Source organism: Thermobia domestica, chromosome 14, assembly GCF_964235325.1.
Source record: "Thermobia domestica chromosome 14, izTheDome1.hap1.1, whole genome shotgun sequence".
Classification (NCBI taxonomy): domain Eukaryota; kingdom Metazoa; phylum Arthropoda; class Insecta; order Zygentoma; family Lepismatidae; genus Thermobia; species Thermobia domestica.
Genome location: NC_137467.1, coordinates 156,754,397 through 156,780,712, shown reverse-complemented (window position 1 = coordinate 156,780,712; position 26,316 = coordinate 156,754,397). Strand labels below are relative to the sequence as shown.

At 36.6% G+C, this 26,316-nt stretch overlaps 1 protein-coding gene across 1 annotated transcript in view; it reads left to right on the top strand.

Annotated features, from left to right (window-relative positions):
• LOC145670436 (lysoplasmalogenase TMEM86A-like) overlaps positions 1 to 26,316 on the top strand; it is a 172,969-nt gene that overhangs the window by 29,591 nt on the left and 117,062 nt on the right. The window contains exon 2 of the mRNA XM_081739112.1: positions 23,918 to 24,087. Within this exon, the coding sequence (XP_081595238.1) occupies positions 23,918 to 24,087 (170 nt within the window). The remainder of the gene's footprint in view (positions 1 to 23,917; positions 24,088 to 26,316) is intronic.

Genomic DNA, 26,316 nt, shown 5'->3' with positions numbered 1-26,316 from the left:
GCAACTGTAGTGGCAATTTAATTAATGGTATAAGACAGAGTGATCGTGGTTGGTAACACTGGTATCAAAGTAGAGGCTGCAATGTCCCACCGCATGTGGTAAGAAACGTCAGAGACCATCTCTTGTTGGCCGTGCTATAATTCTTGAGTTTTTCCCATTGTTAATACTTTACGTGCACAAAATAAACAGATAAAAATAAAATAACACTTCCAGAACACACTATCACAAGCAAGTTCCTTTGTAAACTTACCGATGACTTGGCCACGAGACTCGGATGACGCAACAAAACCCTACCACGTGACACTGACAATTTAGCAGTGAAGCCAGATATGGCAAAACAATATCTCTAAATTGTTCCTTAATTTATTTATAACTTATGCGTACTTATTACTGCGTAAAACTTATTTTATTCCGTAAAATATAGAAAAATACACATTTTTATCGATGCATGCAATACTTTAGAACAGTAGTATATATATATATAAACATTTGTAGTGGACCGGGCAAAATATTAGAATAATATAATATTCTAAGTGACCCAGGTAATCCATTAAGGTCATTCCATCAGAATCCCAGAATATTATAATCATTAGCTTACTAACAGAAGGAACAACATGCTTTAAGTGTAGAAGTAATTTTCTGGTCTGCGCTACTCTTGGGACTGATTTTTTGGTTTGTGGATGAAAATATTGTTGTTTCCTCGGTTGGTACTATTATTCATTACCAGAACAAGTTCCTGCAACGAGGTTTTGAAGTTGACTGGAAGTATGGGATCTGCGTAGGTTCTTTACGAGTTCCAAGCAGGCCCTTATCCACAGGGGACTGTCCCCCTTGAATATTTACTGCCCCTCCCTAAATATTTCACGGTAGGCTTGCGAATGAGCCATTGTAATATGGTGATAAATTACAATATGGTTGGATTAGGCCCTACATTTTTGGGCTGGCTAAGGGTTTGTTTCAAAAGACAAGCTAAAACCTTGCTGACTTCCAAAATGGTCGTACAGAAGTTCTTGAATCTTCCATATACCTATGACAATAACCTCCCGACCAATTATTCTTCTGGTTCTTCGTAAGATTCTGCACATTAGCGATGTTAAGTTCGTTTACAGCTGTATTTGAACGTCCATTTCGGAATTCGTCTTCTAGGGTTGTTCGGATACGAAGCTTTAAATAAATCGAACCATACTTTTGGGTTATGCAGACTCCTTATAATGTTAATCGATTTAGAAGTGTCAACCTTCTTTCTACAGAAACAAAATAATGGCTCAAGAATTAACCGAGTCATCCATATTTGCGTAATTTACACTTGACGCTGGACAAAGTTGTCACAGTTCAGCCTTGTATTATTCAACGACGGAACTAGAACTTTGGAAACACCCTTTGTCCCTGGAAAGATATATATGAAGGAGGGGGATGTAGGTGGAATTTTCAAATGGGAACATATGTCGAGTGATTCCTCGTTCGAAAGAGCTTGGAAAATTGAACAATTTTTGCAGGAAACATTTTTTGATATGGGGCACCGTTTTCAAGATGGCCCCCAAAAGTGGTCCTGTATCAGAAAAAAATTCCAATACTTATAAATCAGAAACGGCTGAGTAGAAAATAGTTGAAAAAAAAAAATAAAAAGGAAAAAGCCATAGGCAACGTGGACTGATATTGTTGCGGTGTCATGGGGCCCCGGGACCAACTTGAAAATTTCAAATGGGAATATAGGTTGAGCGATACCTTGTTTGATAGATCGTAGAAAGCCAAACAGCTTAGTACAAAATTTGTTTTGATTCCGGGCAAGTCAAAATGGCCGCCGAAAATGGTTCCACATTCAAATACAAAGCGCAGTGTTCAAATTGAGTGTTACATGCCAATATCCCGCGAACTATGTCAAATAAGAAAAGTGTTAAGAGTCAGTGCACAATACAGACGGCCTAAAATATGAGTTAAACACGAGGTTCCCCCGAGGTTGCCCGAAATCAAAATAAATTTTGTACTAAGCTGTTTCGTTTTCCAGGATCTATTAAACAAGGTAACACTCGACATATAGTCCCATTTGAAAGTTTCAAGTTAGTCCCAGGGCCCCATGATGTGGCCCTAGGGACACCGCGGCAACACCATTCCACGTTGCCTATGGTGTTTTCCTTTTCATTTTTTGTTTCATCTTTTTCTACTTGGCCGTTTCCGATTTATAAGTACTGAAAATTTTATCTGATACAGGACCATTTTTGCGGGCCATCTTGAAAAAGGTGCCCCACATCAAAAATTGTTTCCTACAAAAATTGTTCAATTTTCCAAGGTCTTTCGAACGAGGTATCACTCGAACTATGTTCCTATTTGAAAATTTCACGTACACCCCCTCCCCAAAAAATGGGGGGTGGGGCGAACCTCATGTTTGACTCATTTTTTAGGCCCCTCTGTGTTGTACATTGACTCTTAACATTTTTCTTATTTGATGTATAGTTCGCGAGATATTGGCTTGTAACACTATTTTGGTTCAGTCAAAAAGTTCCTGGGATGTTACAGTTTTGGCGTTTGTGATGCAACCACAATAAATCATGTGCAATACAGTCCTTAGGTTGCCTAATTATGAATTTGACATGTGTGAACATATCATAACAGAGTGTGTGAGTAGCGTAGCTGAACGGAGTAGTGTGTGGTGATCAGTCGGTGCAATTTAACAGATTGGGCAATGCGCAAACATTAAGTTCATGTGCAAATTGGGGAAAATCTGATTCAGAGAGTTTGATAGCTTTGAAAACAGTTTAGCACCATCTGAAGGTTTGGCTCTTTGCAAAGCTTAAAATGGGCCTTTTCCGTTTCGCCAATGTAGAAGAGATCAAAACTAACGTGACGGCTGAACTTCAGAAGATACTAAAAGAAGACTTTCGTCTGTTTCCAGCAATCGGAGAATCGCTGGAATGTGTGTGTGTATGTGTTTGTGTTTTCCGAAGGTATCTCCTTTGAAGGTGATCTAGTAAATATGTACTTATGTTGTGGTAATAAAAGCTACAACAGAATTCCGGAAACTTTTATCTACCCCCTCGTATTCGTACAGGACGGAACCCGTCCTTTTACTGACACACTCAGTTATGGCCACAGACAGTCTGCTTTCCCCCAAAACCTCTTATTAACTTTTCATAACGGACTAATTATTCTCAGTTGATAGTATTTAGTACAGAAAAATTCGTTCTATAGTTTGAAAATAAATCTGTAATACAGCATGTAGTCATAGTGAAAAGTTTGAGAGTGTACTCCAGTATGTTTTATCCTTCGCCTTTGGTGCGAGCAGTCCCGGATTAGATTCCCGGTGGAGGATAGTTGGTCGAAAAAAAAATGTAAAAAGCTTTTTCAGTCCAGTCATCCTGAGAAAGGTTTTCCTGGGATTTCTTCATTCACACCAGACAAATGCCGGAATGGTACCTAACATAGTAGTTCCAGTCGGCTTTCTTCCTTCTCCATTCCTTTTTCCTTCAATTCCCCGGGTAGTGTGATTGCCAAGGGACGTCATCACTTATACTGAAATGGCCATAGATGCCGAAAGCCCCGAAATCTAATTCCTGGTTCTAATCCGTTTTTTCTTGGTGAGTGGCGCTAACGATAGTACAGCGTCAATTCCTGGGTTTACAAAAAAAAAAAAAAAAAAAAAAAGTTTTTCTCGATTTTCTCAAACTACTTATGAGAATTTGTTCCCTTATATCGTTCTATCCAGCTCAACGAGTGGTCTCGATTGATAGCATTACCCTCGTTCAACACCAATGATAATGTAGAATTACGTAAACATTATACGGAAATGGTAAATTAACCAATCAACTTTCTTTCGCTATGTGTGATTTTTTTGGGGGGGAGGTTTGAAAATAAATTTTCTACTGAAATGGTAGATGCGTACTACTTTGTCCTTGGACTTCGCTTTGAATGTTATTATAAGCCTTTGTGTTACTATGAGCAGCATGTGAAACTAACTAAGCACACATTTCGAGATAAAAGAGTTAAAATTATGAATAATGACTCAGCCAAACAACAACCGCAATGTTCTTCATACATTGATGCTTCCATGGCCTTTCTCTTGTCATTTTGATGACTTGTTTTATAGACGAACAAAGATGACTAATGTTTATGTGTGTAATTGTTTGCATATATATTTGACGCACATAACTAATTGCATTTAGCATTCGCTTGATTTATGTATGTGTAAATGTGTGTTTACAAGTACGTAAGTGTAAAGTGCAACAAACGGAAACGTGACTTTGTTGATATACTTGTAAAGTTGAACCCTTTGAATGATGCTGCTCTTTATCTAAGCTCATAGTCTGGTGGCAGAGCAAGAGAACCTTGCATTTTGGGGTGACCAAGGTTTTTTGATGTTTTCTTATAGATTTTGATGTGCTGAATCCAAAACTGTCGGGTGCAACTCTGGTACCCTTGAGCATTTCCCACAAAACTCACTAGCTATTTCCCCTCCCCCCTTTTTATTAAAAATCGTTGACTTCGGGGAAATTATCTGTAACTTCTACAGTAATTAACGTAAAATAACGGTTCAGACCTTGTTATGCTTCTATCTCAACAGTCTTTCTAACAATGTTAATCACTTGGGCTGCGACGAACAGGAAAGGGAAATAAAATGGGAAATTCTGGAAAATTCCCTCCCAAAGCATCTTTCAGCTCTTAATATCCAAGAGCCGTACCTCGAATCTCCATCCGGAAAGAAAATATTTTTATATTTTCATGGACTTTTGATACTTGCAAACAATACTAGGAAGGGTACCGCTCTGGCACTCTTGAACATTTCCCACAAAACTCACAATTTCCCATCATTTGTATTTTACCAAAAAATTATTAACTTCTGGGAAATTATCTGTAATTTCTACTGTAATTAACGTAGAATAACGATTCAGACCTTGTTATGCTTCTAATGGAACAGTCTTTCCAACAATGTTAATCACTTGGGCTGCGACGAACAGGAAAGGGAAATAAAATGGGAAATTCTGGAAAATTCCCTCCCAAAGCATCTTTCAGCTCTTAATATCCAAGAGCCGTACCTCGAATCTCCATCCGGAAAGAAAATATTTTTATATTTTCATGGACTTTTGATACTTGCAAACAATACTAGGAAGGGTACCGCTCTGGCACCCTTGAACATTTCCCACAAAACTCACAATTTCCCATCATTTGTATTTTACCAAAAAATTATTAACTTCTGGGAAATTATCTGTAACTTCTACTGTAATTAACGTAGAATAACGATTCAGACCTTGTTATGCTTCTAATGGAACAGTCTTTCCAACAATGTTAATCACTTGGGCTGCGACGAACAGGAAAGGGAAATAAAATGGGAAATTCTGGAAAATTCCCTCCCAAAGCATCTTTCAGCTCTTAATATCCAAGAGCCGTACCTCGAATCTCCATCCGGAAAGAAAATATTTTTATATTTTCATGGACTTTTGATACTTGCAAACAATACTAGGAAGGGTACCGCTCTGGCACCCTTGAACATTTCCCACAAAACTCACAATTTCCCATCATTTGTATTTTACCAAAAAATTATTAACTTCTGGGAAATTATCTGTAACTTCTACTGTAATTAACGTAGAATAACGATTCAGACCTTGTTATGCTTCTAATGGAACAGTCTTTCCAACAATGTTAATCACTTGGGCTGCGACGAACAGGAAAGGGAAATAAAATGGGAAATTCTGGAAAATTCCCTCCCAAAGCATCTTTCAGCTCTTAATATCCAAGAGCCGTACCTCGAATCTCCATCCGGAAAGAAAATATTTTTATATTTTCATGGACTTTTGATACTTGCAAACAATACTAGGAAGGGTACCGCTCTGGCACTCTTGAACATTTCCCACAAAACTCACAATTTCCCATCATTTGTATTTTACCAAAAAATTATTAACTTCTGGGAAATTATCTGTAACTTCTACAGTAATAAACTTAGAATAACAGTTCAGACCTTGTTATGCTTCTATTGGAACAGTCTTTCTAACAATGTTAATCACTTGGGCTGCGACGAACAGGAAAGGGAAATAAAATGGGAAATTCTGGAAAATTCCCTCCCAAAGCATCTTTCAGCTCTTAAAGTACAAAAGAGATGGGGTGTATCTCCTTCCGATGGAAATATTAGTAAACAATATTAGAAAGGTTGCCACCTTGATCATTTCCCATTAAATTCATGATTTCTCATTACCTATATTAAAAATAGTTCTTTGCGAGAAATGTACCTTGAGCTTCTATACAAATTAACACAGAATAATGCTTCATTTCTTTCTGCTTCTGTTCGAATAATCTTTCCAACGATATCAGCCCTTAGGGCAACATTTGCAATTTCGAGACGTTTTTATTAAGCACGAATGTAATGTATTCAGAGTGTTCAAAATTTTCTATTATCGGTAAAGTGTATTAATAAATCGTACGTTAAAAAAAGATATTCTTATAACTTTCTTCGATTTTTATGATTTTGATTAAAATGTAGCACCTGTAATTCGAGAGGTTCCGCACGCTTAGAAAATGAATGTTCTAGTTGTATTCTAAAAACCACACTTATATGTAAAAAATGGTTATTCAAGATAAACTTACATAATGACTTAAGTATGTCATGTTTATTTGTAATATTATTCCTCATTACTTTCTTCACTCTCGTCAGCGTCGTTATGTGAGTACGTGTTTAGTTTGTTGTAGCATCTACCATCAAAGCATTTACAGAACATTGTGTATACAAGGTAGTTTACCTACACAACTACATCTTCTTGTTGAACAAGGTTTTTCTGACGAGCAGGAACATTTGATGAGGTGAAGTACATCGGCAGGAGCTGGCTCAGCATTTGGAGGAAGCATAACTGGCCTTAACGATTTGTTTGTTTCATCACGTGTCCATCCATAACAAGTTGGATCAACATTTGGTGGGTCTGCCCTGTCTGCACTCAACCAAATTAGCATTTGTAGTTGTGCGCGCTTTACATTTAGTTTAAAAGCTTCCGACGTCGGTGGAAGAGAGCAAAGTAGTGGAGCTCTTGTGTGAGCAGATGCAGTTTTTTCTTCCAAACGTTAATACGAATTTCTATCATAGACTTCACACTTGCTACACCATAGCACCCAGCTACAAAGTCAGTTGCTTCTTGTTCTATATCACTGGTTATCTCTTCCTGAGACCCCAATTTTTTCAAGGTAACTCCTTTTAACACTTGTTTAATGGCTGTTGATTTTCTTGTATTATAGCCACCATATTCAGGAGCGACTTCAGGACTCCTAATGATTGACTTTAAACACTTGAAATCTATTCTCTGTGCTCTGTACACTGAATAAACTTGAGATGAAAGTAATGCTAGAGTTGGCACTTCATTTACTGAGAAATGTTGGGGCGTTGGTGGCTTTTTTGGCCCTGTGTACAGGCACTCCACTAGTCACACGTTCCTTCATTTCTTCCTTTGTAATGCGACAAATTTTGTTACTGTTGCAACTCCATGACTTCTCCACTTGAGTTATTAGCAGAGCCATACTATAAGTTTGACGTAGGCCATTTTGAGATGAAATAGACTTGTCGAAGTTGTCACCAACAGCTTGCACAAATCCGTCTGTTGAGGGATTAAGTCCTTGCAAAGTTGGTGCTTTGCTGGCTTCTGCTGCAGCTGACGCTTTAAATCTTAGGGTCTCACTGTAACTACAAGTGATTCCAAACTTATAGAATTCGTCAATGAGACGTATGCTGTTCAGAAGCATAGCAAGAGCAATCTGGAGAATAGTTAGCTGCTTTGTCAATGCTGCAGTTACGATATTGCAGGTAGTTTCCAATGAGTATTGCAGGTAGCTCAGTAATTCCAAACATCTTTAATAGGGAAAGTAAAGTTTCACTAACATTATTTTTAATATTGTCTGCAGAGAGGGTAGTTTCGTAACTTTTCAATCTATCATCACGCTTCTTCACTTCATTCATTATCTTTGTACTTAGTTATTTTATTGTTTCTCCATCATCGTTGTCATCTTCGGTAATATTCATGGCAAGAGAAGCTTCATTTTTAAAGGCAAGAATGCTTGATACACCAGGAGAGGACAATACTAGAAGGTCTTTACCTATTCTTTCCTGAACATCTCTTATAATTGCAAGGCGATCAGTTCTAGATCCACCGTTCTGTTGATAAAGATGGTAAACTTCGATGGAGTTCCAAATACGAGAGGTGTCCTCTTTTAAAGCTGTCGTGACTGCGTTGATTCCATCTCCGTCACTTCCTTTATTTATGCTGCGTTTCAGTGAACAAATTTTAGCTGACTTACTGTGCAAGAATTGATTGTAACAGTCTTTGTGGTAACGAGCGTCTGCCGCATGTAGATCTCCAACAGCTCCATTTACAAGCACTTGAACAGCTTCGGATAATTCGTCATTTCTAACATCACATATTTTGAGGATAGCTTCTTGATCGGTTGCCCTGGACGATCAACCGTTCTAAGAAGATGATATCTGCGCCATCGACTTGGATTTTTTGCTGCACAGAATAGACAATCAGTACGAAAATTGAAAGGTTTTGCGTCTGATCTTCTAATCCGTTTCACCTGTGGTTCAGAGGAGGTTGAAGTTGACTGCTCTTTGGCTCTCTTGATATGCCACTGCGAAGTATATGTTGATACGCAGTCCTTATGAAAGTATACTGGCACATTTTCCTCAAGAGAAATAAAAATGTCCGTCACGTCTAAGACTACTTGCCAACATAATTGATCAAACTCAAGCTGGTCCTCCAGTTATAAGCCGCTCTTGTGTTTTTTGACATGTGAAAATGCACTTCTCTTCATCCGCTATGATTTTAAAAATTGCACTATGAAACACCACTTTGAAACGTGTTAACAAACATAAAACAGTAACAGTTTATTCACTTGGCACTAGTCAGTTGTAAACTCATCCACATGTTCACTAAAAACTGTTATGTCTATGTGATGGCTGCTACCTGTGATGTGATATAAAAAGATTAAATTAATACATGGAGTAACGTTAGAATTAATAACGACGAAAAGATAAAAGGAAATTTAAACATTAAAATCCATGAACTTTTAGCCAGAAATCGTAAACTGAACTTAAAAACAACAACACAAGTACTAAATATATCCTACTGCCCAAATTATATGAGGAAGATAATTGTACTATCTATTGTGCTACTTATAAATTCTATAAATGTAAATTCCTTTTAAATTTTAATTATTGAAGTGTGTATCGCATGGTTACAGTTCACGTGTGTACGATTATTTTCAAATGTAGAAAGTTCATGACAATATAAAATATTTCTTCGGAAGGAGATACACCCAATCCCTTTTGTACTTTAAGAGCTGAAGGATGCTTTGGAAGGGAATTTTCCGAAATTTCCCATTTTATTTTAGTTTCCTGTTCATTGCAGCCCCAAGTAATTAACATTGTTGGAAAGACTGTTCCATTAGAACCATAACAAGGTCTGAATCGTTATTCTACGTTAATTACAGTAGAAGTTACAGATAATTTCCCAGAAGTTAATAATTTTTTGGTAAAATACAAATGATGGGAAATTGTGAGTTTTGTGGGAAATGTTCAAGAGTGCCAGAGCGGTACCCTTCCTAGTATTGTTTGCAAGTATCAAAAGTCCATGAAAATATAAAAATATTTTCTTTCCGGATGGAGATTCGAGGTACGGCTCTTGGATATTAAGAGCTGAAAGATGCTTTGGGAGGGAATTTTCCAGAATTTCCCATTTTATTTCCCTTTCCTGTTCGTCGCAGTCCAAGTGATTAACATTGTTAGAAAGACTGTTGAGATAGAAGCATAACAAGGTCTGAACTGTTATTCTAAGTTTATTACTGTAGAAATTACAGATAATTTCCCAGAAGTTAATATTTTTTTGGTAAAATACAAATGATGGGAAATTGTGAGTTTTGTGGGAAATGTTCAAGGGTGCCAGAGCGGTACCCTTCCTAGTATTGTTTGCAAGTATCAAAAGTCCATGAAAATATAAAAATATTTTCTTTCCGGATGGAGATTCGAGGTACGGCTCTTGAATATTAAGAGCTGAAAGATGCTTTGGGAGAGAATTTTCCAGAATTTCCTATTTTATTTCCCTTTCCTGTTCGTCGCAGCCCAAGTGATTAACATAGTTGGAAAGACTGTTGAGATAGAAGCATAACAAGGTCTAAACCGTTATTTTACGTTAATTACTGTAGAAGTTACAGATAATTTCCCCGAAGTCAACGATTTTTTAATACAAAGGGGGAGGGGAAATCGTTAGTGAGTTTTGTGGGAAATGCTCAAGGGTGCCAGCGTTGCACCCGACAGTTTTGGATTCAGCACATCAAAATCTATAAGAAAACATCAAAAAACCTTGGTCACCCCAAAATGCAAGGTACTCTGCAAATCTTATGGACTGGCTGCCAGACTATCACCACACCTTTTTAAATCTTCTCTTAAAAGCAGCTTTCATACATTTTTATGAAGGCATTCTGTGTAACTTGTGGACTCAGGGCCGTCTCCTTCCCCCTTCCCGTCGATTTGCGTGGCTTGGGACGAAAGCAAGTTGCGGCGCCAATTGTGCAGAACATCAAACATGAATATTTAAACTATTTTTTTTTTAGTCATTTCGACTTTCTCGTATCCATAACAGTGGTATCACTAAATGTTTAAAACCAAGATAAATTAATATCTATATAAATAAAAATGAAAGTGACTGTTTTTGTAACTCAATAACTCTTGAACCACGTGACCGATCTCGATCGAATTTTCCTCATAGGTGAAATTCGGTCCTGGGATGGTTTTTAGCATTTCACTTTGATGGTGCAACTTAGGGGAGGAAGATATATATAAAAATGATCGAAAATGACCGATATTAGTGCCGAATCCATAGTTTTCGAGGTCGCTGAGATGAACAGTGACACTTCTGATGCCGTTTATATCCAAATTCAGCCCTGGAACTTAAGGGATATATATATATATATATATATATATATATATATATATATATATATATATATATATATATATATATATAATATAAAATTAATCAGACTTGACCGATATTAGTGCTGAACCAATAGTTTTCGGGGTCACTGAGACGAATAGTGACACTTTCGATGCCGTTTTAACCCAAATTCAGCCCCAATAACACTCCTAAGGGGGGATGGTGACGTAAAAATAATTGAAAATGACAGATATTAGCGTCAAATTCTTAGTTTTGGGGTCCCTAAGTTGATTGGTGACGGTTTTGATTACCCTTTATATCCAAAATGAAACGTATTCTTCCCGTGGGAAGAACAGGCATGCTGTTAGTCATAAGATTACAAAAAATGCACATTTACTTGCGGAAGCCCTTTAATATCATGTATTTTATTTTGTTAAAAATTGAAGAACCAGGTTTAGAGTTTAGAGGTAATAATCTACAAATTCATATTTGCTCTACTTGAATTTTACAACCTAGTTGTGCTGTGTCAAAATCTAAGTCGTATATCCACTACGCAGCTATCTTATGTACAGTGTTAACCAGTGTTCCAAGTGGGAAAAAAGCTGAGGTGGTATGTTTTATATCGATTTCGACTCGACATACCGGCTATCTAAATGTTGAAATACAGTGAGGGTATGTTGCCTAAATATTGCATTTCTGTTTGGGCCTACATAATGACTAAAAATCATTGGAGAGTTTCTCTGTAGTTACGGGAGCAAGGGACATGATTGGATCCGCTAGCAACTCGGTGAAAAAATAAAAAATATCATTTTATGGTGGGTTATAGAAAATACATGAAAATACTCGAAAACCGGGATTTTATATTAACAATTTCCTGCGGGAAAACTCCCGGACCCCTCACCCAACTGAAAGGTACTCCCAACCCCCGGAAGATCCGTCCCCCACATCAGACAACCCCTAAATCCGCCCATGCTCAAAACATAACATTTATGTACATTAAGACAAGAAGACATACACACAGTTAAGAAAGAAACAATTCAATATGCCACATCAAAATAGAAACTAGATTAACTTCTTTAAAGACATCTCATTTTAAATACTAAAGGGAGGGAAAAGATACCAAAAATGTCGGTGTTGTCAACTTGGAAATTATTTCTACATAAGAAATAAAATCTCTTTGCGTGCAAAGCTATTCGTCAATTATTGTGTATAAAATTGATTTATTAAAGGTATTGGAACATCTACTCTCCAGTGACGGTATGTCTTGATCACTGGTAAACCAGAGGCGGTATGGCATACCACCGCATACCGTCTCACGTCGACCATTGGTGTTAACTGTTGATGTTACAACTCGATCGAGATATCTTGCTTTTGATACACTAAAATTTTAATAATTTCAACTTTTTCGATATGAAATCGATGGATGATTTCTGTTTTATTTAAAACATAAAGTATCGTGTGTTCCACGTAAAATGATACGAGTTTCGTTCCGTCTATGCTTATCGGGGATTGATCTACAATCCTTTGTTTCCTGGTTCGATCTCCGATCAAGTTAAGTTTGTGACGGACAACATCGTGTCCATGGCTTTTCCCGGAGTACTCCCGTTTCCTTCATTATCATTCCACCAATTATTCCATCATTATTCCTTGCTTTAACTATCATCTCCTTAGCCCCAAGGGCATAAAAGTGGGAAGTTAATCTGAAAGATTTCATTTCAGTTTTAAATGTTATTGTATTTGTTATTAAACTGCACAATCATACGTTTTCTAAAGAAAATTATAAATAGGTATTTTTTCCTTCTTCGTTGACTTTTCCTGAAAAATCAACGACTATCATAGGAATTCAACAAAACTCACTTGATCTGATTTAAACTTGGAATAATGGTATACATTGACCTGGTATACAAACGTGTGTGTACATACAGGCTTTTAAATCTTGAATTATGGGACCAGGAAGTTTGAAGATTGAATTTAGTTATATATCGAGGCCGCGGTGGCTCAGTGGTAGAGCGTTCACCTCCGGTGCTTGTTCCGGTCCGATCACAGCTCGCCGTGTGGAATTTGTGGTGGACAAACACCGTGCTCGTGGGTTTTCTTAGGGTTCTCCCGTTTCCTCCCACTTTCTTCATTCCACCATTTCACTCATCTCTCATCATTACCGTCTCCTTTAGCCTAACCGGCATAACCGTGAGACGTAAAACTTAAAGATTTCATTTTTATATATATTCGCAGTACAATGTCTACAGGCACTCGATCAAACTTTTAACTACGCTGAACATAGTGCTGGATATTGACAGACTTAGTACACGTTTGGTTCTCGAATTGTGGGCCTCCAACTGGGGTTCGATTTCATGAGTTCAACTAAAGTCATCCGATCTGGATAAAACTTAGCATTGTGATAGACCTTGATCTGCTATACAACCATGTGAAATATTACGATGTGTAGGCTCTTGCTCCTCGAGTTATGGTAATCGAAGTTGGAGTTTGCAGTTTGTCACATTTTCGTAAAAGAAAATCATCAAGTTTGGGATTCGTGTTTATCGTCCCTTTCAGCAGCGAAGCTATATGAAACGTGGAGCTACAGCTTAACATGGAATCAGAACCACATGAGCTTGCGCCAGGAATTAAACTCTGGTCTCCACCCGGCGAAGACGCGTACGTTAACCATATAACTAGGAGTGAACTTTTATCCGCTTTGAATCAAACTTGGCATGGTGATAAACCTTGAACTGCTGCGTCAGCTGTGAAATACGTATTATGGTGTGCAAACTTTTGATTCCCCCAATTATAGGCCATCAAATGTAGGGCGTGAACTTGTGAATTTTTCGCAATACGAAAACTGACACTTGTATTTGTTCATTAAATTTGGAAAGGTATATTTATTATAGAAATAGTTATAATGTTTTTTTTTATTGTTTTTAATTTGGTTTTCAATTACGGTATTATCTTCCCAACTAGTTATTGAAAAAAGTTTGTAGAAACAAAATTATATAATCTTATTTGTTATTCAATGTAATTTGTCAAAAGTGCTCAGTTACGTGCTGAAGAAATCTTTTATGGTCTTCCGTCTGAAATATTAATATCCGATGTCGAAAAAAAAAAAAAAAAGACAGATTATGGAAACCGTTGTAAGACGTAATTACGGTACTTATACGATCTCCATGCATTATGTATGTGCTTGATTACATGTTTCTCCTTCTTGTGGTATCACTATTCATCCATAACAAACTGACATCTGGGCTGAGGATTTATATAGGCTTCGTTGTTTGTTTCCCTGCCCGCTTCTTGTAGTTATCTGTGTGGAAATCATTAACATGTATGAAATGAGGGAAACGAGAAAATATTCCTTTTGTTTCCGCAGCGAACAAATTGCCGCTTGAACTAATTGTATTTTCCAGCAAGCAAGAAAGAATAGTCTTTGGATCAATATGTTGTGTGTGTATATACGAGATATTTTCTTGGATATTGTGATAAAAAGGCCTTGTGTCCATACAACTTTCTTACAAGGCTGTCTATAATCTTTATTATAAATTAACTAGAAATGTTATAGTTTCGGAAGTGTATCACTTCCTTCTTCAGACTACTACTCCAACTGAAATCATAAATAAGATTATTTATGATTTCAGTTGGAGTAGTAGTCTGAAGAAGGAAGTGATATACTTCCGAAACTATAACATTTCTAGTTAATTTATAATAAAGATTATAGACAGCCTTGTAAGAAAGTTGTATTTAGTTTGTGAGATATTTTCAATACATGTTGAAGTATTTATCTCCTTTCGTTGAAATGAATAGAAATCTTAATAGTTCGATTTTACTGATTTTAATAGTTTTTAAGTAGTTCTTGTTTTGTAGAAATCATTTTACAATGTATACAAAGGGCCTGTCCGATTTGCCATAAGGACCAGATTGTGTCACGTGATCAGGTCAAAAGTCAAGTTGCGTGCTAAATCGATTCTGGAGATTACAAATCCAGATGATAGATATTTCAAGCACCTAAATATCCTTGTGGGGCGAGGGCGCCCTAGGTAATTCGCAGAAGATGCATATATTTTATGATTATTATTGATTTTACTTAAAATAATATGACTTTTGATAATGTTCTCTTCTATCCATATTTACCTTACGTGCTATACATCGTTTTTAAGCTCTTCATTATGTCTGTGAAATAAGCTTTCAGTTAGCCATCTCCTTATTATAGTTTTTAAGGTGGATCACTACCCGGAAGTCAGTATAAGCATTAGTTCATTGCCTTAACCAACGCGTAAAGAAATGACACATATTATAAGTATTACACTATAAAATAGAGTTATGCGTCAGCTACAACATGATGTACTATTTTCTGTGCTTATGTATTCTGTTAGCTAGAAAAGTATAAGAGGAAAACTTGATCAGTTTTAAGAGGAGTACGCAAGATGGCGCTTGCGGTTAGATTTTACTACTCCTGTGCTCCGTTTTATGAAATTTTTACTTAAAAGCATAAATTATTTTACAAGTAGTTGTCTCATTACGGAATATGGATATTATATTACCATTTTTCGTGTTATGTTTTACATTTTATCCAAATATTATTTTGTGTTTACGGAAATAGTTTTAGCGGCTGAATCTCATGCTTACTCAGGACGCCATATTCGTTGCCAAACTTACATGTGTACTGTTGCGGAGGAGGAATTATTTATTTTTCATTGATTTTCCATTGACATTAATGTTAATTTTTCGTGCTTTTTTTTTTTTTTTTTTTTTTTTTTGACTATGTTCCATCCGTTTAGAACAATTTGCTTTTGGAATATAGAATCTGCGTAGCCTCTTCTGCATTTGAGCTGAATTTCAGCCATTTCTCCCAAAGTCTGTTCATATCATTGCAACCGGATAGGCCGTTTAATATAGCAGTGAAATCATCTCTGACGTTGGCCATCCCTAGTTTTATTCAAAAATGGCCAACTTACAGAGAAAATACAGACGTACAATGGTTTATTGGTAAGAATGCTCACTTCTGCTGCCAAGAATCCTTTCTTCGTTCCTAGGCAATGTGAGTTTGTAGTGAACAACCTCATGTTTGTGGGTTTTCCCGAAGTTCTTTTCTTTCATCCCATATTCTTATTTCACCGGTTATTTCTTACTCATTAAACTTTCTTTAATCATTGGTATTTTTTTAATCTAAAAAGGTATAATAAACATGGGACGTAAAATTATAGATTTCATTCCATTCATTTTATGGTAAATTTGTATTTCCAAGCAAAATTCGTTATACGAGTAGATTGTAGATTTCTAGTTCAGTAACTAATTAATTAGTACCTGCGTATCAAGTAGTATTTTATAAATAATAAAGTATACCTAGGAATAGTGAAACTTATTTCTACAATATAAAATATACTATGTAATAAATGAAATCAAATCTTTTAGTTTAACGTCCCATAATTATGCCCTTTAGGCTAAGGGAGACGTTGATTAACGCAAGTGAATGATAACGGAAGAATTGGTGGAATGAGAATGTAAGAGAAAATGGGAGTACCCCAAGAAAACCCACAGACATGATGATGTCCACCACAAGCTTACTTGACCGGGGATCGAGCCAGGGACCTCAGGTATCAGACAGAGTTAAGCACTCAACCACTGAGCCACCATGCAATAAATATCCGTCTTAATGTGAATTTCGCACATGGTTTAAGTGTTCAAATTTCAATTACCTACGAAACTCTACGGTACATTCTCTGTTTTCTTCTTTTTTTTTCATCTGTAACAATTAGGTTTACAAGTAGGTAGAAATAGAGATAAAACTAAATTTTGAGGAAGTATGACGTCATAAAACATTATCGTAAAGGAATTAGGGTTTTCTAAGGTGTCTGCAAGATAGGTACCCAAATTGCTTTCACTTGAACACAAACGCAATATACACACCCTTTTCCGTGATTGTTTGGAATTGTTTGAAAGTGATCTGGAGGAGTTCATTGGCAGATTTGTGACTATGGACGAGACACGGGTACACCACCATACGCTGGAATCAAAACAATAATCCAATCAATGGAAACGACCCGGATCTCCTGTCCCAAAGAAAGCCAAACAAGTGTTGTCGGCAAATAAGCTTATGACATCAATTTTCTGGGATGCTAGGGGCATTATCCTGGTTGATCAGAATTAAAAGACCAGGAATGTTGCGAAGAAAGGTGTTGTTTCACCAGAACAATGCACGCACTTACACATCCCTTGCATGCATGGAAGAAAATCATTCCTGTGGATTTCAACTGCTGTCGCACCCGCCCTACTCGAATGATCTGTCCCCCTCGGACTTTCTCTTATTCAGAAACCTGAGAAAGTGTTTGGAGGTCAGTGATTTTCTTCGGATGCACAGGTGAAAAGTGTTGTACTGGACTATTTTGCAGGGCTCGAGGAATCTTTTTAAAAGTGGTATAGAAGCGTTACCGGAGAGGTGGCGTAAATGTATTTCGGTCGAGGGGGATTACGTGGAGAAATAGAACGTAACTTATCCAAATATTTTCTAATTTTGTAGGTCAGACCACGAGCTTCAATCCATCCTCGTAGTTTTAATTTGTAGACGAAGCACATGAATACTTTGTCACATAGCATAACTGCAACTTATCACTTCGTATCTTTGTTCACCTGCCAAGTTACGTAGTAACAACAATAGTTACAAATTGTACAGAAACCACGGAAGTACTTATCACCTCGCTGTTTTATCCACCTACCAAGTTAAATAGCGGCAGCAATTTTTACAATTTTTTGAAGGAAGCACTTGCATGCGTATAACTCGACACATATCTGCATATATTCACATTTTTTAAAAAAAAATAAATTACAAATGCTCTGTCAAGAAATAATGGAAACAAAGATTGTGAAAACTGCATCTTGGCTATGAGTATCCGGCACATTCTTGTAGAATGTCCAGAATACTCAAATCTCAGAGAACATTTAGAACTCTGTGATATTATAGGTGAGGTTAGTATAAGGGAAGTAGTGTTGCTTATGAGACGAAACTAGAAATAATATTTCCTCGTCTCGTGTAGTAAATTTTTGTCAAATTGTCGAATCATCTTGATTGTCGAAGAATTCTTTCTTGTCTCGATTCCCGAAAAGCTTTTCTCTAGACAAGAATTTTCGTGTTTCTCATCTCTTGGCAACACTAACAAGGAGATAACCCTGTTTATTCACGCATGTATCTCTGTATTCTGTGATTATTCTCGCATTTGTTGGTGCAATTGAAATCGTTAACGTTCTCTGAGGTTTTTTTTTTTTTTTTTTAAAGATTTATGTTGTACTATTATTGGTATTTTTAACCCTTTTTTTAATACTGTCAGTTTTGTTATTTATTCTTTTAGCTTTCTAAAGCATCTCTTTTATTTTTTATAGTTTTTTCTCTGATTTTATTATTCCACTGAATTTATATTCGAGTTGTACGTTTTTAAAATTATTATTGTTACTTTGTACTTACAGAGCATGTATTGACCACGGTGGCGTAAGAAGCGAAAAATGAAATCTTGGAGTTTTATGTCCCACGATTATGCTGGCTAGGCTAAAGGAGACTGTGATGATGAGAAATGAATGAAATGGTGGAATGAAGAAAATGGGAGGAAACGGAGGAACCCCGAGAAAACGCACGAACACTGTGTTTGTCCACCAAAAAACTCACTTGGCGCGAATTGAGATCGAACCAGTGACCTCATGCACTAGAGATAAGTACTCTACCACTGAGGCACCGTGGCTCCTGTAAAGAAGGAGTTATCTGGTTTTAATTCCCCCATCTGCAAAATATGATGGGATAATATATTTTTATCATATTAAGACATTTATTTAAAAAAAAAATCGCTCGTGTCCTGAAGCGATATGAACTTGGGTGCAAGAAATCCTCACCTTTTGATGACATTCTGTGTACGCCTTTGACTGACCATTAGGTGTACATGGACGGTGATATATAGCCATACCGTTAATATCTCCATTAAACCTAAATCAATCTATGTGTATTGTCTTCAGTTCGTGATTTTTTTAGTGACTTTTGACGTGTTATTATATCTTGTGGTTCATTATTTTAGCCACTTTTAACTTTCCTTCGTTGTTGACTTTATCAGAACTACGAGCCTTAACAGTCGTAATTCTAGAAGGTGGAAGGGATTAAGAGATCAACATGTGTTTGAAGCCATAATTTCAGATACTGTAGGCATTTTAAACTAACGTTGAATTACTTAACACACTATCAACCTATAAATACGATATCAGACGTAAGGATAAAATCCCCGGCAAACAGCATCGCACAAAGTTATGCGAAAATAGTCCAACATTTATAGGTACTATCAGTGGCGGATCTAGAATATGACCAAGGGAGGGGCTAATACATAGTTTGCAGCTTTATCCAATGTAAAGTAGTATTGAAGCCCATTTTATCTAGTGTATACTTAAGCGTCAAGGGTGGGGGCTATAGCCCCTATAGATCCCCCTTGGATCCGCCTCTGGGTACTATGTTATATAATAAGTTTCCTCAGCATATTCGAATGACAGAGCAAAGAGGGGAATTCAAGAGATTACTGAAAACCTATCTATTACAGCACTGCTTTTATTTCGTGAATGAATACCTATATGTGTAAACGAATTTGATTACTGTTAAACCTATCTATTACAGCACTGCTTTTATTTCGTGAATGAATACCTATATGTGTAAACGAATTTGATTACTGTTAGTGTTAAAAATGTCTATTTTTCTGCTTTTTTTTTCTTTAACCGTAGATGTAGCCTAGTATTTTAATGTAATAAGTATGTATATGCCACAACTATGTATCTTTATGCCTTGGCGAGTGTTATTCATATGCACGAATTCGTGCAGTATGTATGATTATAAAGACGACATAAAATGAAATGAAAATGATCGTCAAAATTTTCAAAAGACTGGAAGAAATACCGAAGTTCGTGGGTTGCCAGTACATACACTATGGGTAATGATCACCAGCTTGAGCAAAAGTCAAGCCACTTATACTATCTCTCTTCCACACTATCTAACTTAAAAGCAACAAATCACATAATCGAATGCAACTTCCGACACATTTGATTATGTGCTTTTATAAACAGTACTTATAAATTTTAAATGTTAATATTCTCTGGCCACTCGTCACATAAATTTTAGAATGTCTATTACAGCCATAGGATTACAAAAGTCAATTTTTATTTCAGCTGTCAGTTATATTTTATTTCCAGCATCATTATACAGGGTGTCCAATATACAATGCAACCCGGAGTTTGGGATAGTAGAACTTTTGAACCTGAAGCGGTACACAAATAATGGCTATAGGGCCATTCCACGCGAAAGTGAGCCTGAACCCAAATTTTCGAAAACTGTCAAAACCAATGAATTTTTACATATATATGAAGTAAATAGAACGAAATTTACTTTTTCACAAAGAAAAATTTATTTATACTTAGAATTAACGTAAAATTTTAAATCTAAGTTGTGAACTTGTAACATGTCAGCTGCGAGGAAATTTTTTATTCTTGTTATCGGCAACATTTTACGGTAATTTGTGCATGTTTGGCTGAAGTAACTTCGAGCTATTCAAGATACTTCTTTTTGCTACAAACTGCAATTGAAAAAGTGTTTACAAGGTAAAAATTGTTTATAATATCATTAAAGATATAAACGTCAACTTGAGTGTCCTGCCCGTGACAGAAAACTACCAAAAGTTATTGTACTGAATTACTAAATTTGAGAATGTGGTTCGTACTTAGTAGAAGTAACAATTTGCATGTGTACTTCACATTTACCAAATTTTGAACTAATGCTAATAATATATTTCGATTTATTTCAATTTGAAAACTTGTCCTGCCCGTGACAGTGGACATGGCATTGGTGGGAAAGTTTGTGTACATTGGTTATTCATGATAGACAATGATTCCATGTGTACTAAAATAAAGTTTTCTAAGCATGAACATTATTTACTTAAATAGAGGATTATCTATTACTGTCAGTATGACGTTTTAACGTAAAAAAAAGTGTCATATAAATATTATTATTAGCGTCACCTTTTTGTTCGTTTCAAGGGAGAAGTTGATGGTATTGCAGTATGTACAAGAAGGCCAGTATGGAACTTTGTGAAACAAAAGAAAGTAATTGTAGAATGTGTTGCTGATTTCGTAGCAGCTTTAAGCTCTTCGTTTCAAAATATATCTGTTTTACTACTATCATCTGCAGAAATTGAAATAAAAAGACGATTTGAATAAAAGGCGGGAAAATGCTCTTATCAATTGAATGTCTCCAATCAAAACACTTTTTTCCTGCAATTTGACAGCGAAAATTGAGTAGTTCGTCGAACTCTTTAATCAGAGCTTCATCCGTGTAAAATCTTTAAATTCCTAATAGACTTTTATTCAGATTCTGAAAATGATGATTCCGAAAGCCATGAAGCTATCCTGAGCGACGACTTAGGTTTGCATGTTAACAAGGTTTGTGTTAGACCAGCTGTTGAAGATATAACACAAGGAACATTTTTGTTGATGGAATTTTTCTCTAGTGAACAAAAAAATAAAGCATAGACATGCAACTATCGCACATAGCCCAGTGGAAGAGGACGAAGAAGTCAAAGAAATTCGTATGAAGACCGTAAGCAATTGCAGTAAAATTTTCAAGACTGTTGAAGATGTGTCTTACATGCATTTCAATCAAATAATGCCTGTGATACCAGAAGTGTCGTGGCGTTGGGGGAAAGGGGCGAGCGGGGCGCAGGCCCGGGCGTCAAAGTATGGGGGCGCAAAATTCAAGAGGAAAAATAAAAGATATATAAAAATGGAAGGAAAAAGTATTAAATAGTGCTCAAAATCAAGGAAAAGCAGGGTTTATTTTTTAAAAAATTTCTTACGCATGGCGCCAATCATGTGATGCTTTGCGGCTGGTCTGTCGACCTCACTCATATTTACGAGGGCGCCATCGTATACTCTCGCCCCGGGCGCTGATTTTCTACGGCACTGGATACCAGCACCTATTTTATATACTGTTAGACAGTGTTTTGTACGAAGTTCCCTACAAGGTGGGTGTAAATGGGCAAATAAAACCATTTCCTAAAGTGTAGGTGGTGAGAAATAAGTGTACTATATATTTTTATTTTATGTGATAAAAGCGAGCCCCAAGTAAAGGAAATAGCATTATTTGTGCACAATGATATAACAGAACAGCGGAAATTGACTTATTTTCGATTTTATTTCAGTTTTCAAATCATTCTTATTGAGATTTTGTGTGTTGATTCACACGGTGTCCTGCCCGTGACAACCATATGTCCTGCCCGTGACACAGTAAAGTTGAGTTTTTTTATTAATATAAATATTTGGCAAATTTCTCTTAAGTGTAGTTTGGTAACAAATTTCATCATTTATACATTTCCGTTTCAACAAAAAGATTTTGAGCCAAGAATTCACAGAGTTTTGTAACATTCAGTTGGTGTGTCGAAAGCCACTTCTCTTTTTTGTCCCCGCCCGTGACAGACGTTTAGGAATTAATATTTTCTACTCTAAACAGAAAAAAACACTGAGAACATCAGCTACATATACTACTAAGTCTGTACTGCTCATGTATCATACAATTAGCAGAATTTATGTTGTATTTTTAGAAATATACAACTTTAAAGCGTCAAAAATGTAGTGTAAATGTCCTGCCCGTGACGATGGAATGGCCCTATACCAAAATGAAGCTTATATTTTTAAACTAGGACAGTGTTGCCAGGTTTTTTTTTTTTTTTTTTTTTTTTACAGAACATGTAACTTGACTCATAACTCATGTTCTGTCGTTAATTTTCAGTTTGTTTAGTTGGAGTAGCTTGTAAACTGTGGAGAAAAAAAAATCCACCGATAACTAATTGGATGAGGCCTCTGTAAGGAGGAACTAGGTAAATCTTAGTTTTCATAAATCAACACTCTGAATTGGCAACATTGTTGATGTTTCAGTGCATCAAAAGGTGTGTTAAGGATCTGTCTACATTATACAATTCCTGAAAACAACGAAAAAGAAACTTTGAAATTATCATGATAAAACGTTTACTTACTGCACCCTGCAACACTGCTATTCATTTCTATGGGGCTGTTTAAAGCAAGAGGTATACTAGAACAATTCTCGAACTATACAAGACCTGGAAAGGAACATTCGCACTTCCATCGAGAACATTAACACTTCTATTCTTCGCAAAGTTGCGGTCAACATGGTGATACGTGTGAACCAGTGTTCGAATCAAAACAGAGGCACTTCCAGCATCGCTGTAGAGCTGATAACTCGTTTCTTGGTAGTAGCAGTGTTGCCGGGTGCATGTAAGTAAAAGTTTTACAATGATAATTTCAAAGTTTCTTTTTCGTTGTTTTCAAGAATTGCATAATGTACACAGGTCATTAACACACCTTTTGATGTACTGAAACATCAGCAATGTTGCCAATTCAGAATGTTAATCTATGAAAACTACGATTTCCCTAGTTCCTCCTTACAGAAGCCTCATCCGATTAGGTATCGGTGGAAATGAAAAATTCTTTTTCCTGCTCCATAGTTTCCAAGCTACTCCAACTAAACCAACTGAAAAGTAACAACAGAACATCCATACGTCTGAGTTATGAGTCAATTTACATGTTTTCTTTAAAAAAAAAACCCTCGGTTGCATCTGGCAACACTGTGTAGTTCCTAGTGTAAAAATATATGCATGAACAAAGCTCCATTTTGGTATAATCATTATTTATGTATCGCTTCAGGTTCAAAAGTTCTACTGTCCCAAACTCCGGGTTGCATTGTATTGGACACCCTGTGTTGCTTATATAACAACAATACTATCTTTGGTTTTGTCATTCTTTCCACACATACCATTGATAGCTGAATGCACATTACGAGTGTGATACAATTAAAATCTCGTCAAAATATATGTGTGCGCGTTCTATAATGTATAATGCGTTTTATAATATTAATTGTGTAACAGATGCAGAGTGGTTTTTGTACTCATCCTATATAATTACAGATTGATAATAGCCTTTTATATTTATTTCCCTTTTATATTTATTTCCAGTTAAAAAGCGTTGGTCCAAAATTGGTCCCATTCTTCAAAACAGTAGCCATTTACTTCGTGCTATTCATACCAGTGGAGAGACCATCATGTTTCGCCATGGCCATCAAATGTCTACCAATCATCAGCCTCATTGTATTTGTCCTTCTGCATGGAATGAGCCTAGGAGACGAGTAAGTACTCTTATATTTATATACCACATTTGGATAAATTGCAATGATTTATTCTTCAATTATTATTGGTTTAAATTACCGAACGAGCGTTGTTGTTCTTTCTTCGTAATCTGGTGTCCGGCCATCTTGACTCCCTAATTCCCTGAACTCCCATTTCCAAAGTTGTTTGTTGATAATAATTCCAGTGTAATTAACCTTGCAAACTGAATCTATAGTAATCGCGAGGAGTCGTGAAGCTTGATCTAGATTTACCAGTTTCAGTACCCAATAAAACGCGAGGGAGAATGTGTCCCATCGTCAACCCCCTTTCCTCACTCATGAAATTTTGCCAGTGTCATCTGTCGTGCTATACGCAGAACATCTCCAGAGAGTACAATGTTGTCGGTTTGCCACTAAGTTTTGTTTCGTTTTTATTGTTGCTGTAGTTATTTTATATTTTTATTACTATTGTTACCATTTAATTCGAATAATTGTAGACTGAATATAAAATCCGTGCTAAGTGCCGAAACGAAAATATTGAGTAAACAGCTCAGAAGTTACTTCAGAACTGATGGAACATATAGGCACGCGCATTCTTCTGGAGTTATTTGAACTACTTCCAAACTGAATACAAGATAGCCAGTTTTTCACAGAGTGGTGTTAGGTACATAGGCCACATTTTAACATTAAACCGGACTTTTCAATTTTTGGCACTTAGCACGGATTTTATATTCACTCTACAATTGTTAGTGTTCGTGTTATAGTTCTTTAAGTGCTATTTTTTTGCTCGTTTGCCGTGTCCTGTAAATTCAACAACGTTGTTGGTGCACTTCTGCTTATTCTCACGTCTGCGTTCGGAAGGTAGCTCTACGAATCGTACCAAATTCTTCCGATGCATCACATGTGAGGTAAAGCAGTTCTGTGATTTTCTTCACGAGTCGTCGCGGCCACTATACAGTGAGCGCAGAAAGTGTTCATACACCGTGTACACTTTATATTGAAAATAGCTTAGAATGAGAACAGGAGGTGGAAAATATATATAAATTCAGAATTAAGACTACACATTCATACATTTTATTTCTATATACAAGAGAAAGGTCAAACAAACACAATCACTGCTTTGTTCAAACGGAAAGAGAGAATTCCTATCTAGTAAGCGCAAAAAGTCACCATACACTTATGCCTGAATGATTGCCTCTAGTCTTCCTGGCATTGATTTCACCAAGTGTTCTGTAGTTACGGGACTGATTAAGTCCCATTCTTCTTGAATAACTATTTTGAGGCCTTCTTTATGTAGTAGAGAAGCTGTGCATTCTGGTTCTTGTCTCCAAAACAGTCCATAGATGTTCAATGGGGTTAATGTCTGGAGGTTGAGAGGTGTGCGAAGTTGTTTTGTTGTATTGTAGAGGAGCAACAATCGAGTATTTTCCGCTGTATGTTTGGGATCGTTGTCTTGCTGAAAAATAAAATTGTTTTCAAGACCCATCTTCTGAGTACTAGTATGCAGATTTTCCTTTAATATGTTAATATACACTTTGTGGATCATCACTCCACCGATAAGGTGGAGACGACCCACTCCTGAGGCACTCATACAACCCCAGACGAGCACGGACCCTCCTCCTCCGTGTCTTACTTTAGGGACGAGATATCGAGGATTCATCTCTGTATTCACCTTGCGCCATACCATACGCCTTCCATCGGACTCGAAAAGATTAAATTTACTTTCGTCCCGAAATATGACCATATTCCAGAAGTCTGATCTATTATCTCTATACTCTTTTGCAAACTTTAGTCTCTTTGTACGATTTGTTCACCCAGAACTTTTTCCTGGCACCCCGACTATGATACCCATTCTCTCTGCAAATATTCCGCACTGTACTGGCTGATACTTAAACACCACGTTTTTCCAGATCCGTTGCCAATTGCATGGAACTACATTTCGGAACCTTTTTCATTTCCCTAGTGATGTAACGTTTGTTTTGTTCACTCAACACACTTGGTCTTCCAGTTTTTTTGCACCGTGTTAGAAATATTATACCTCGCAATTATTGTTTGTACTGTTGAAGGAAGTCTGTCTAAAATACAAGGTTTGTTATCTCTCTCAAAGACTTACTCTTCTTATGCAATTTAATACTAACTTTCCGTGTCTCCTCATTTGTTTTTGTTCGGTTGCTCCGCATTTTGACAGCCCACTGTGCAGTTTCTTTCTTTTTTTTTTTTTTTTTTTTTTTTTTTTTTAGTTAACTCATT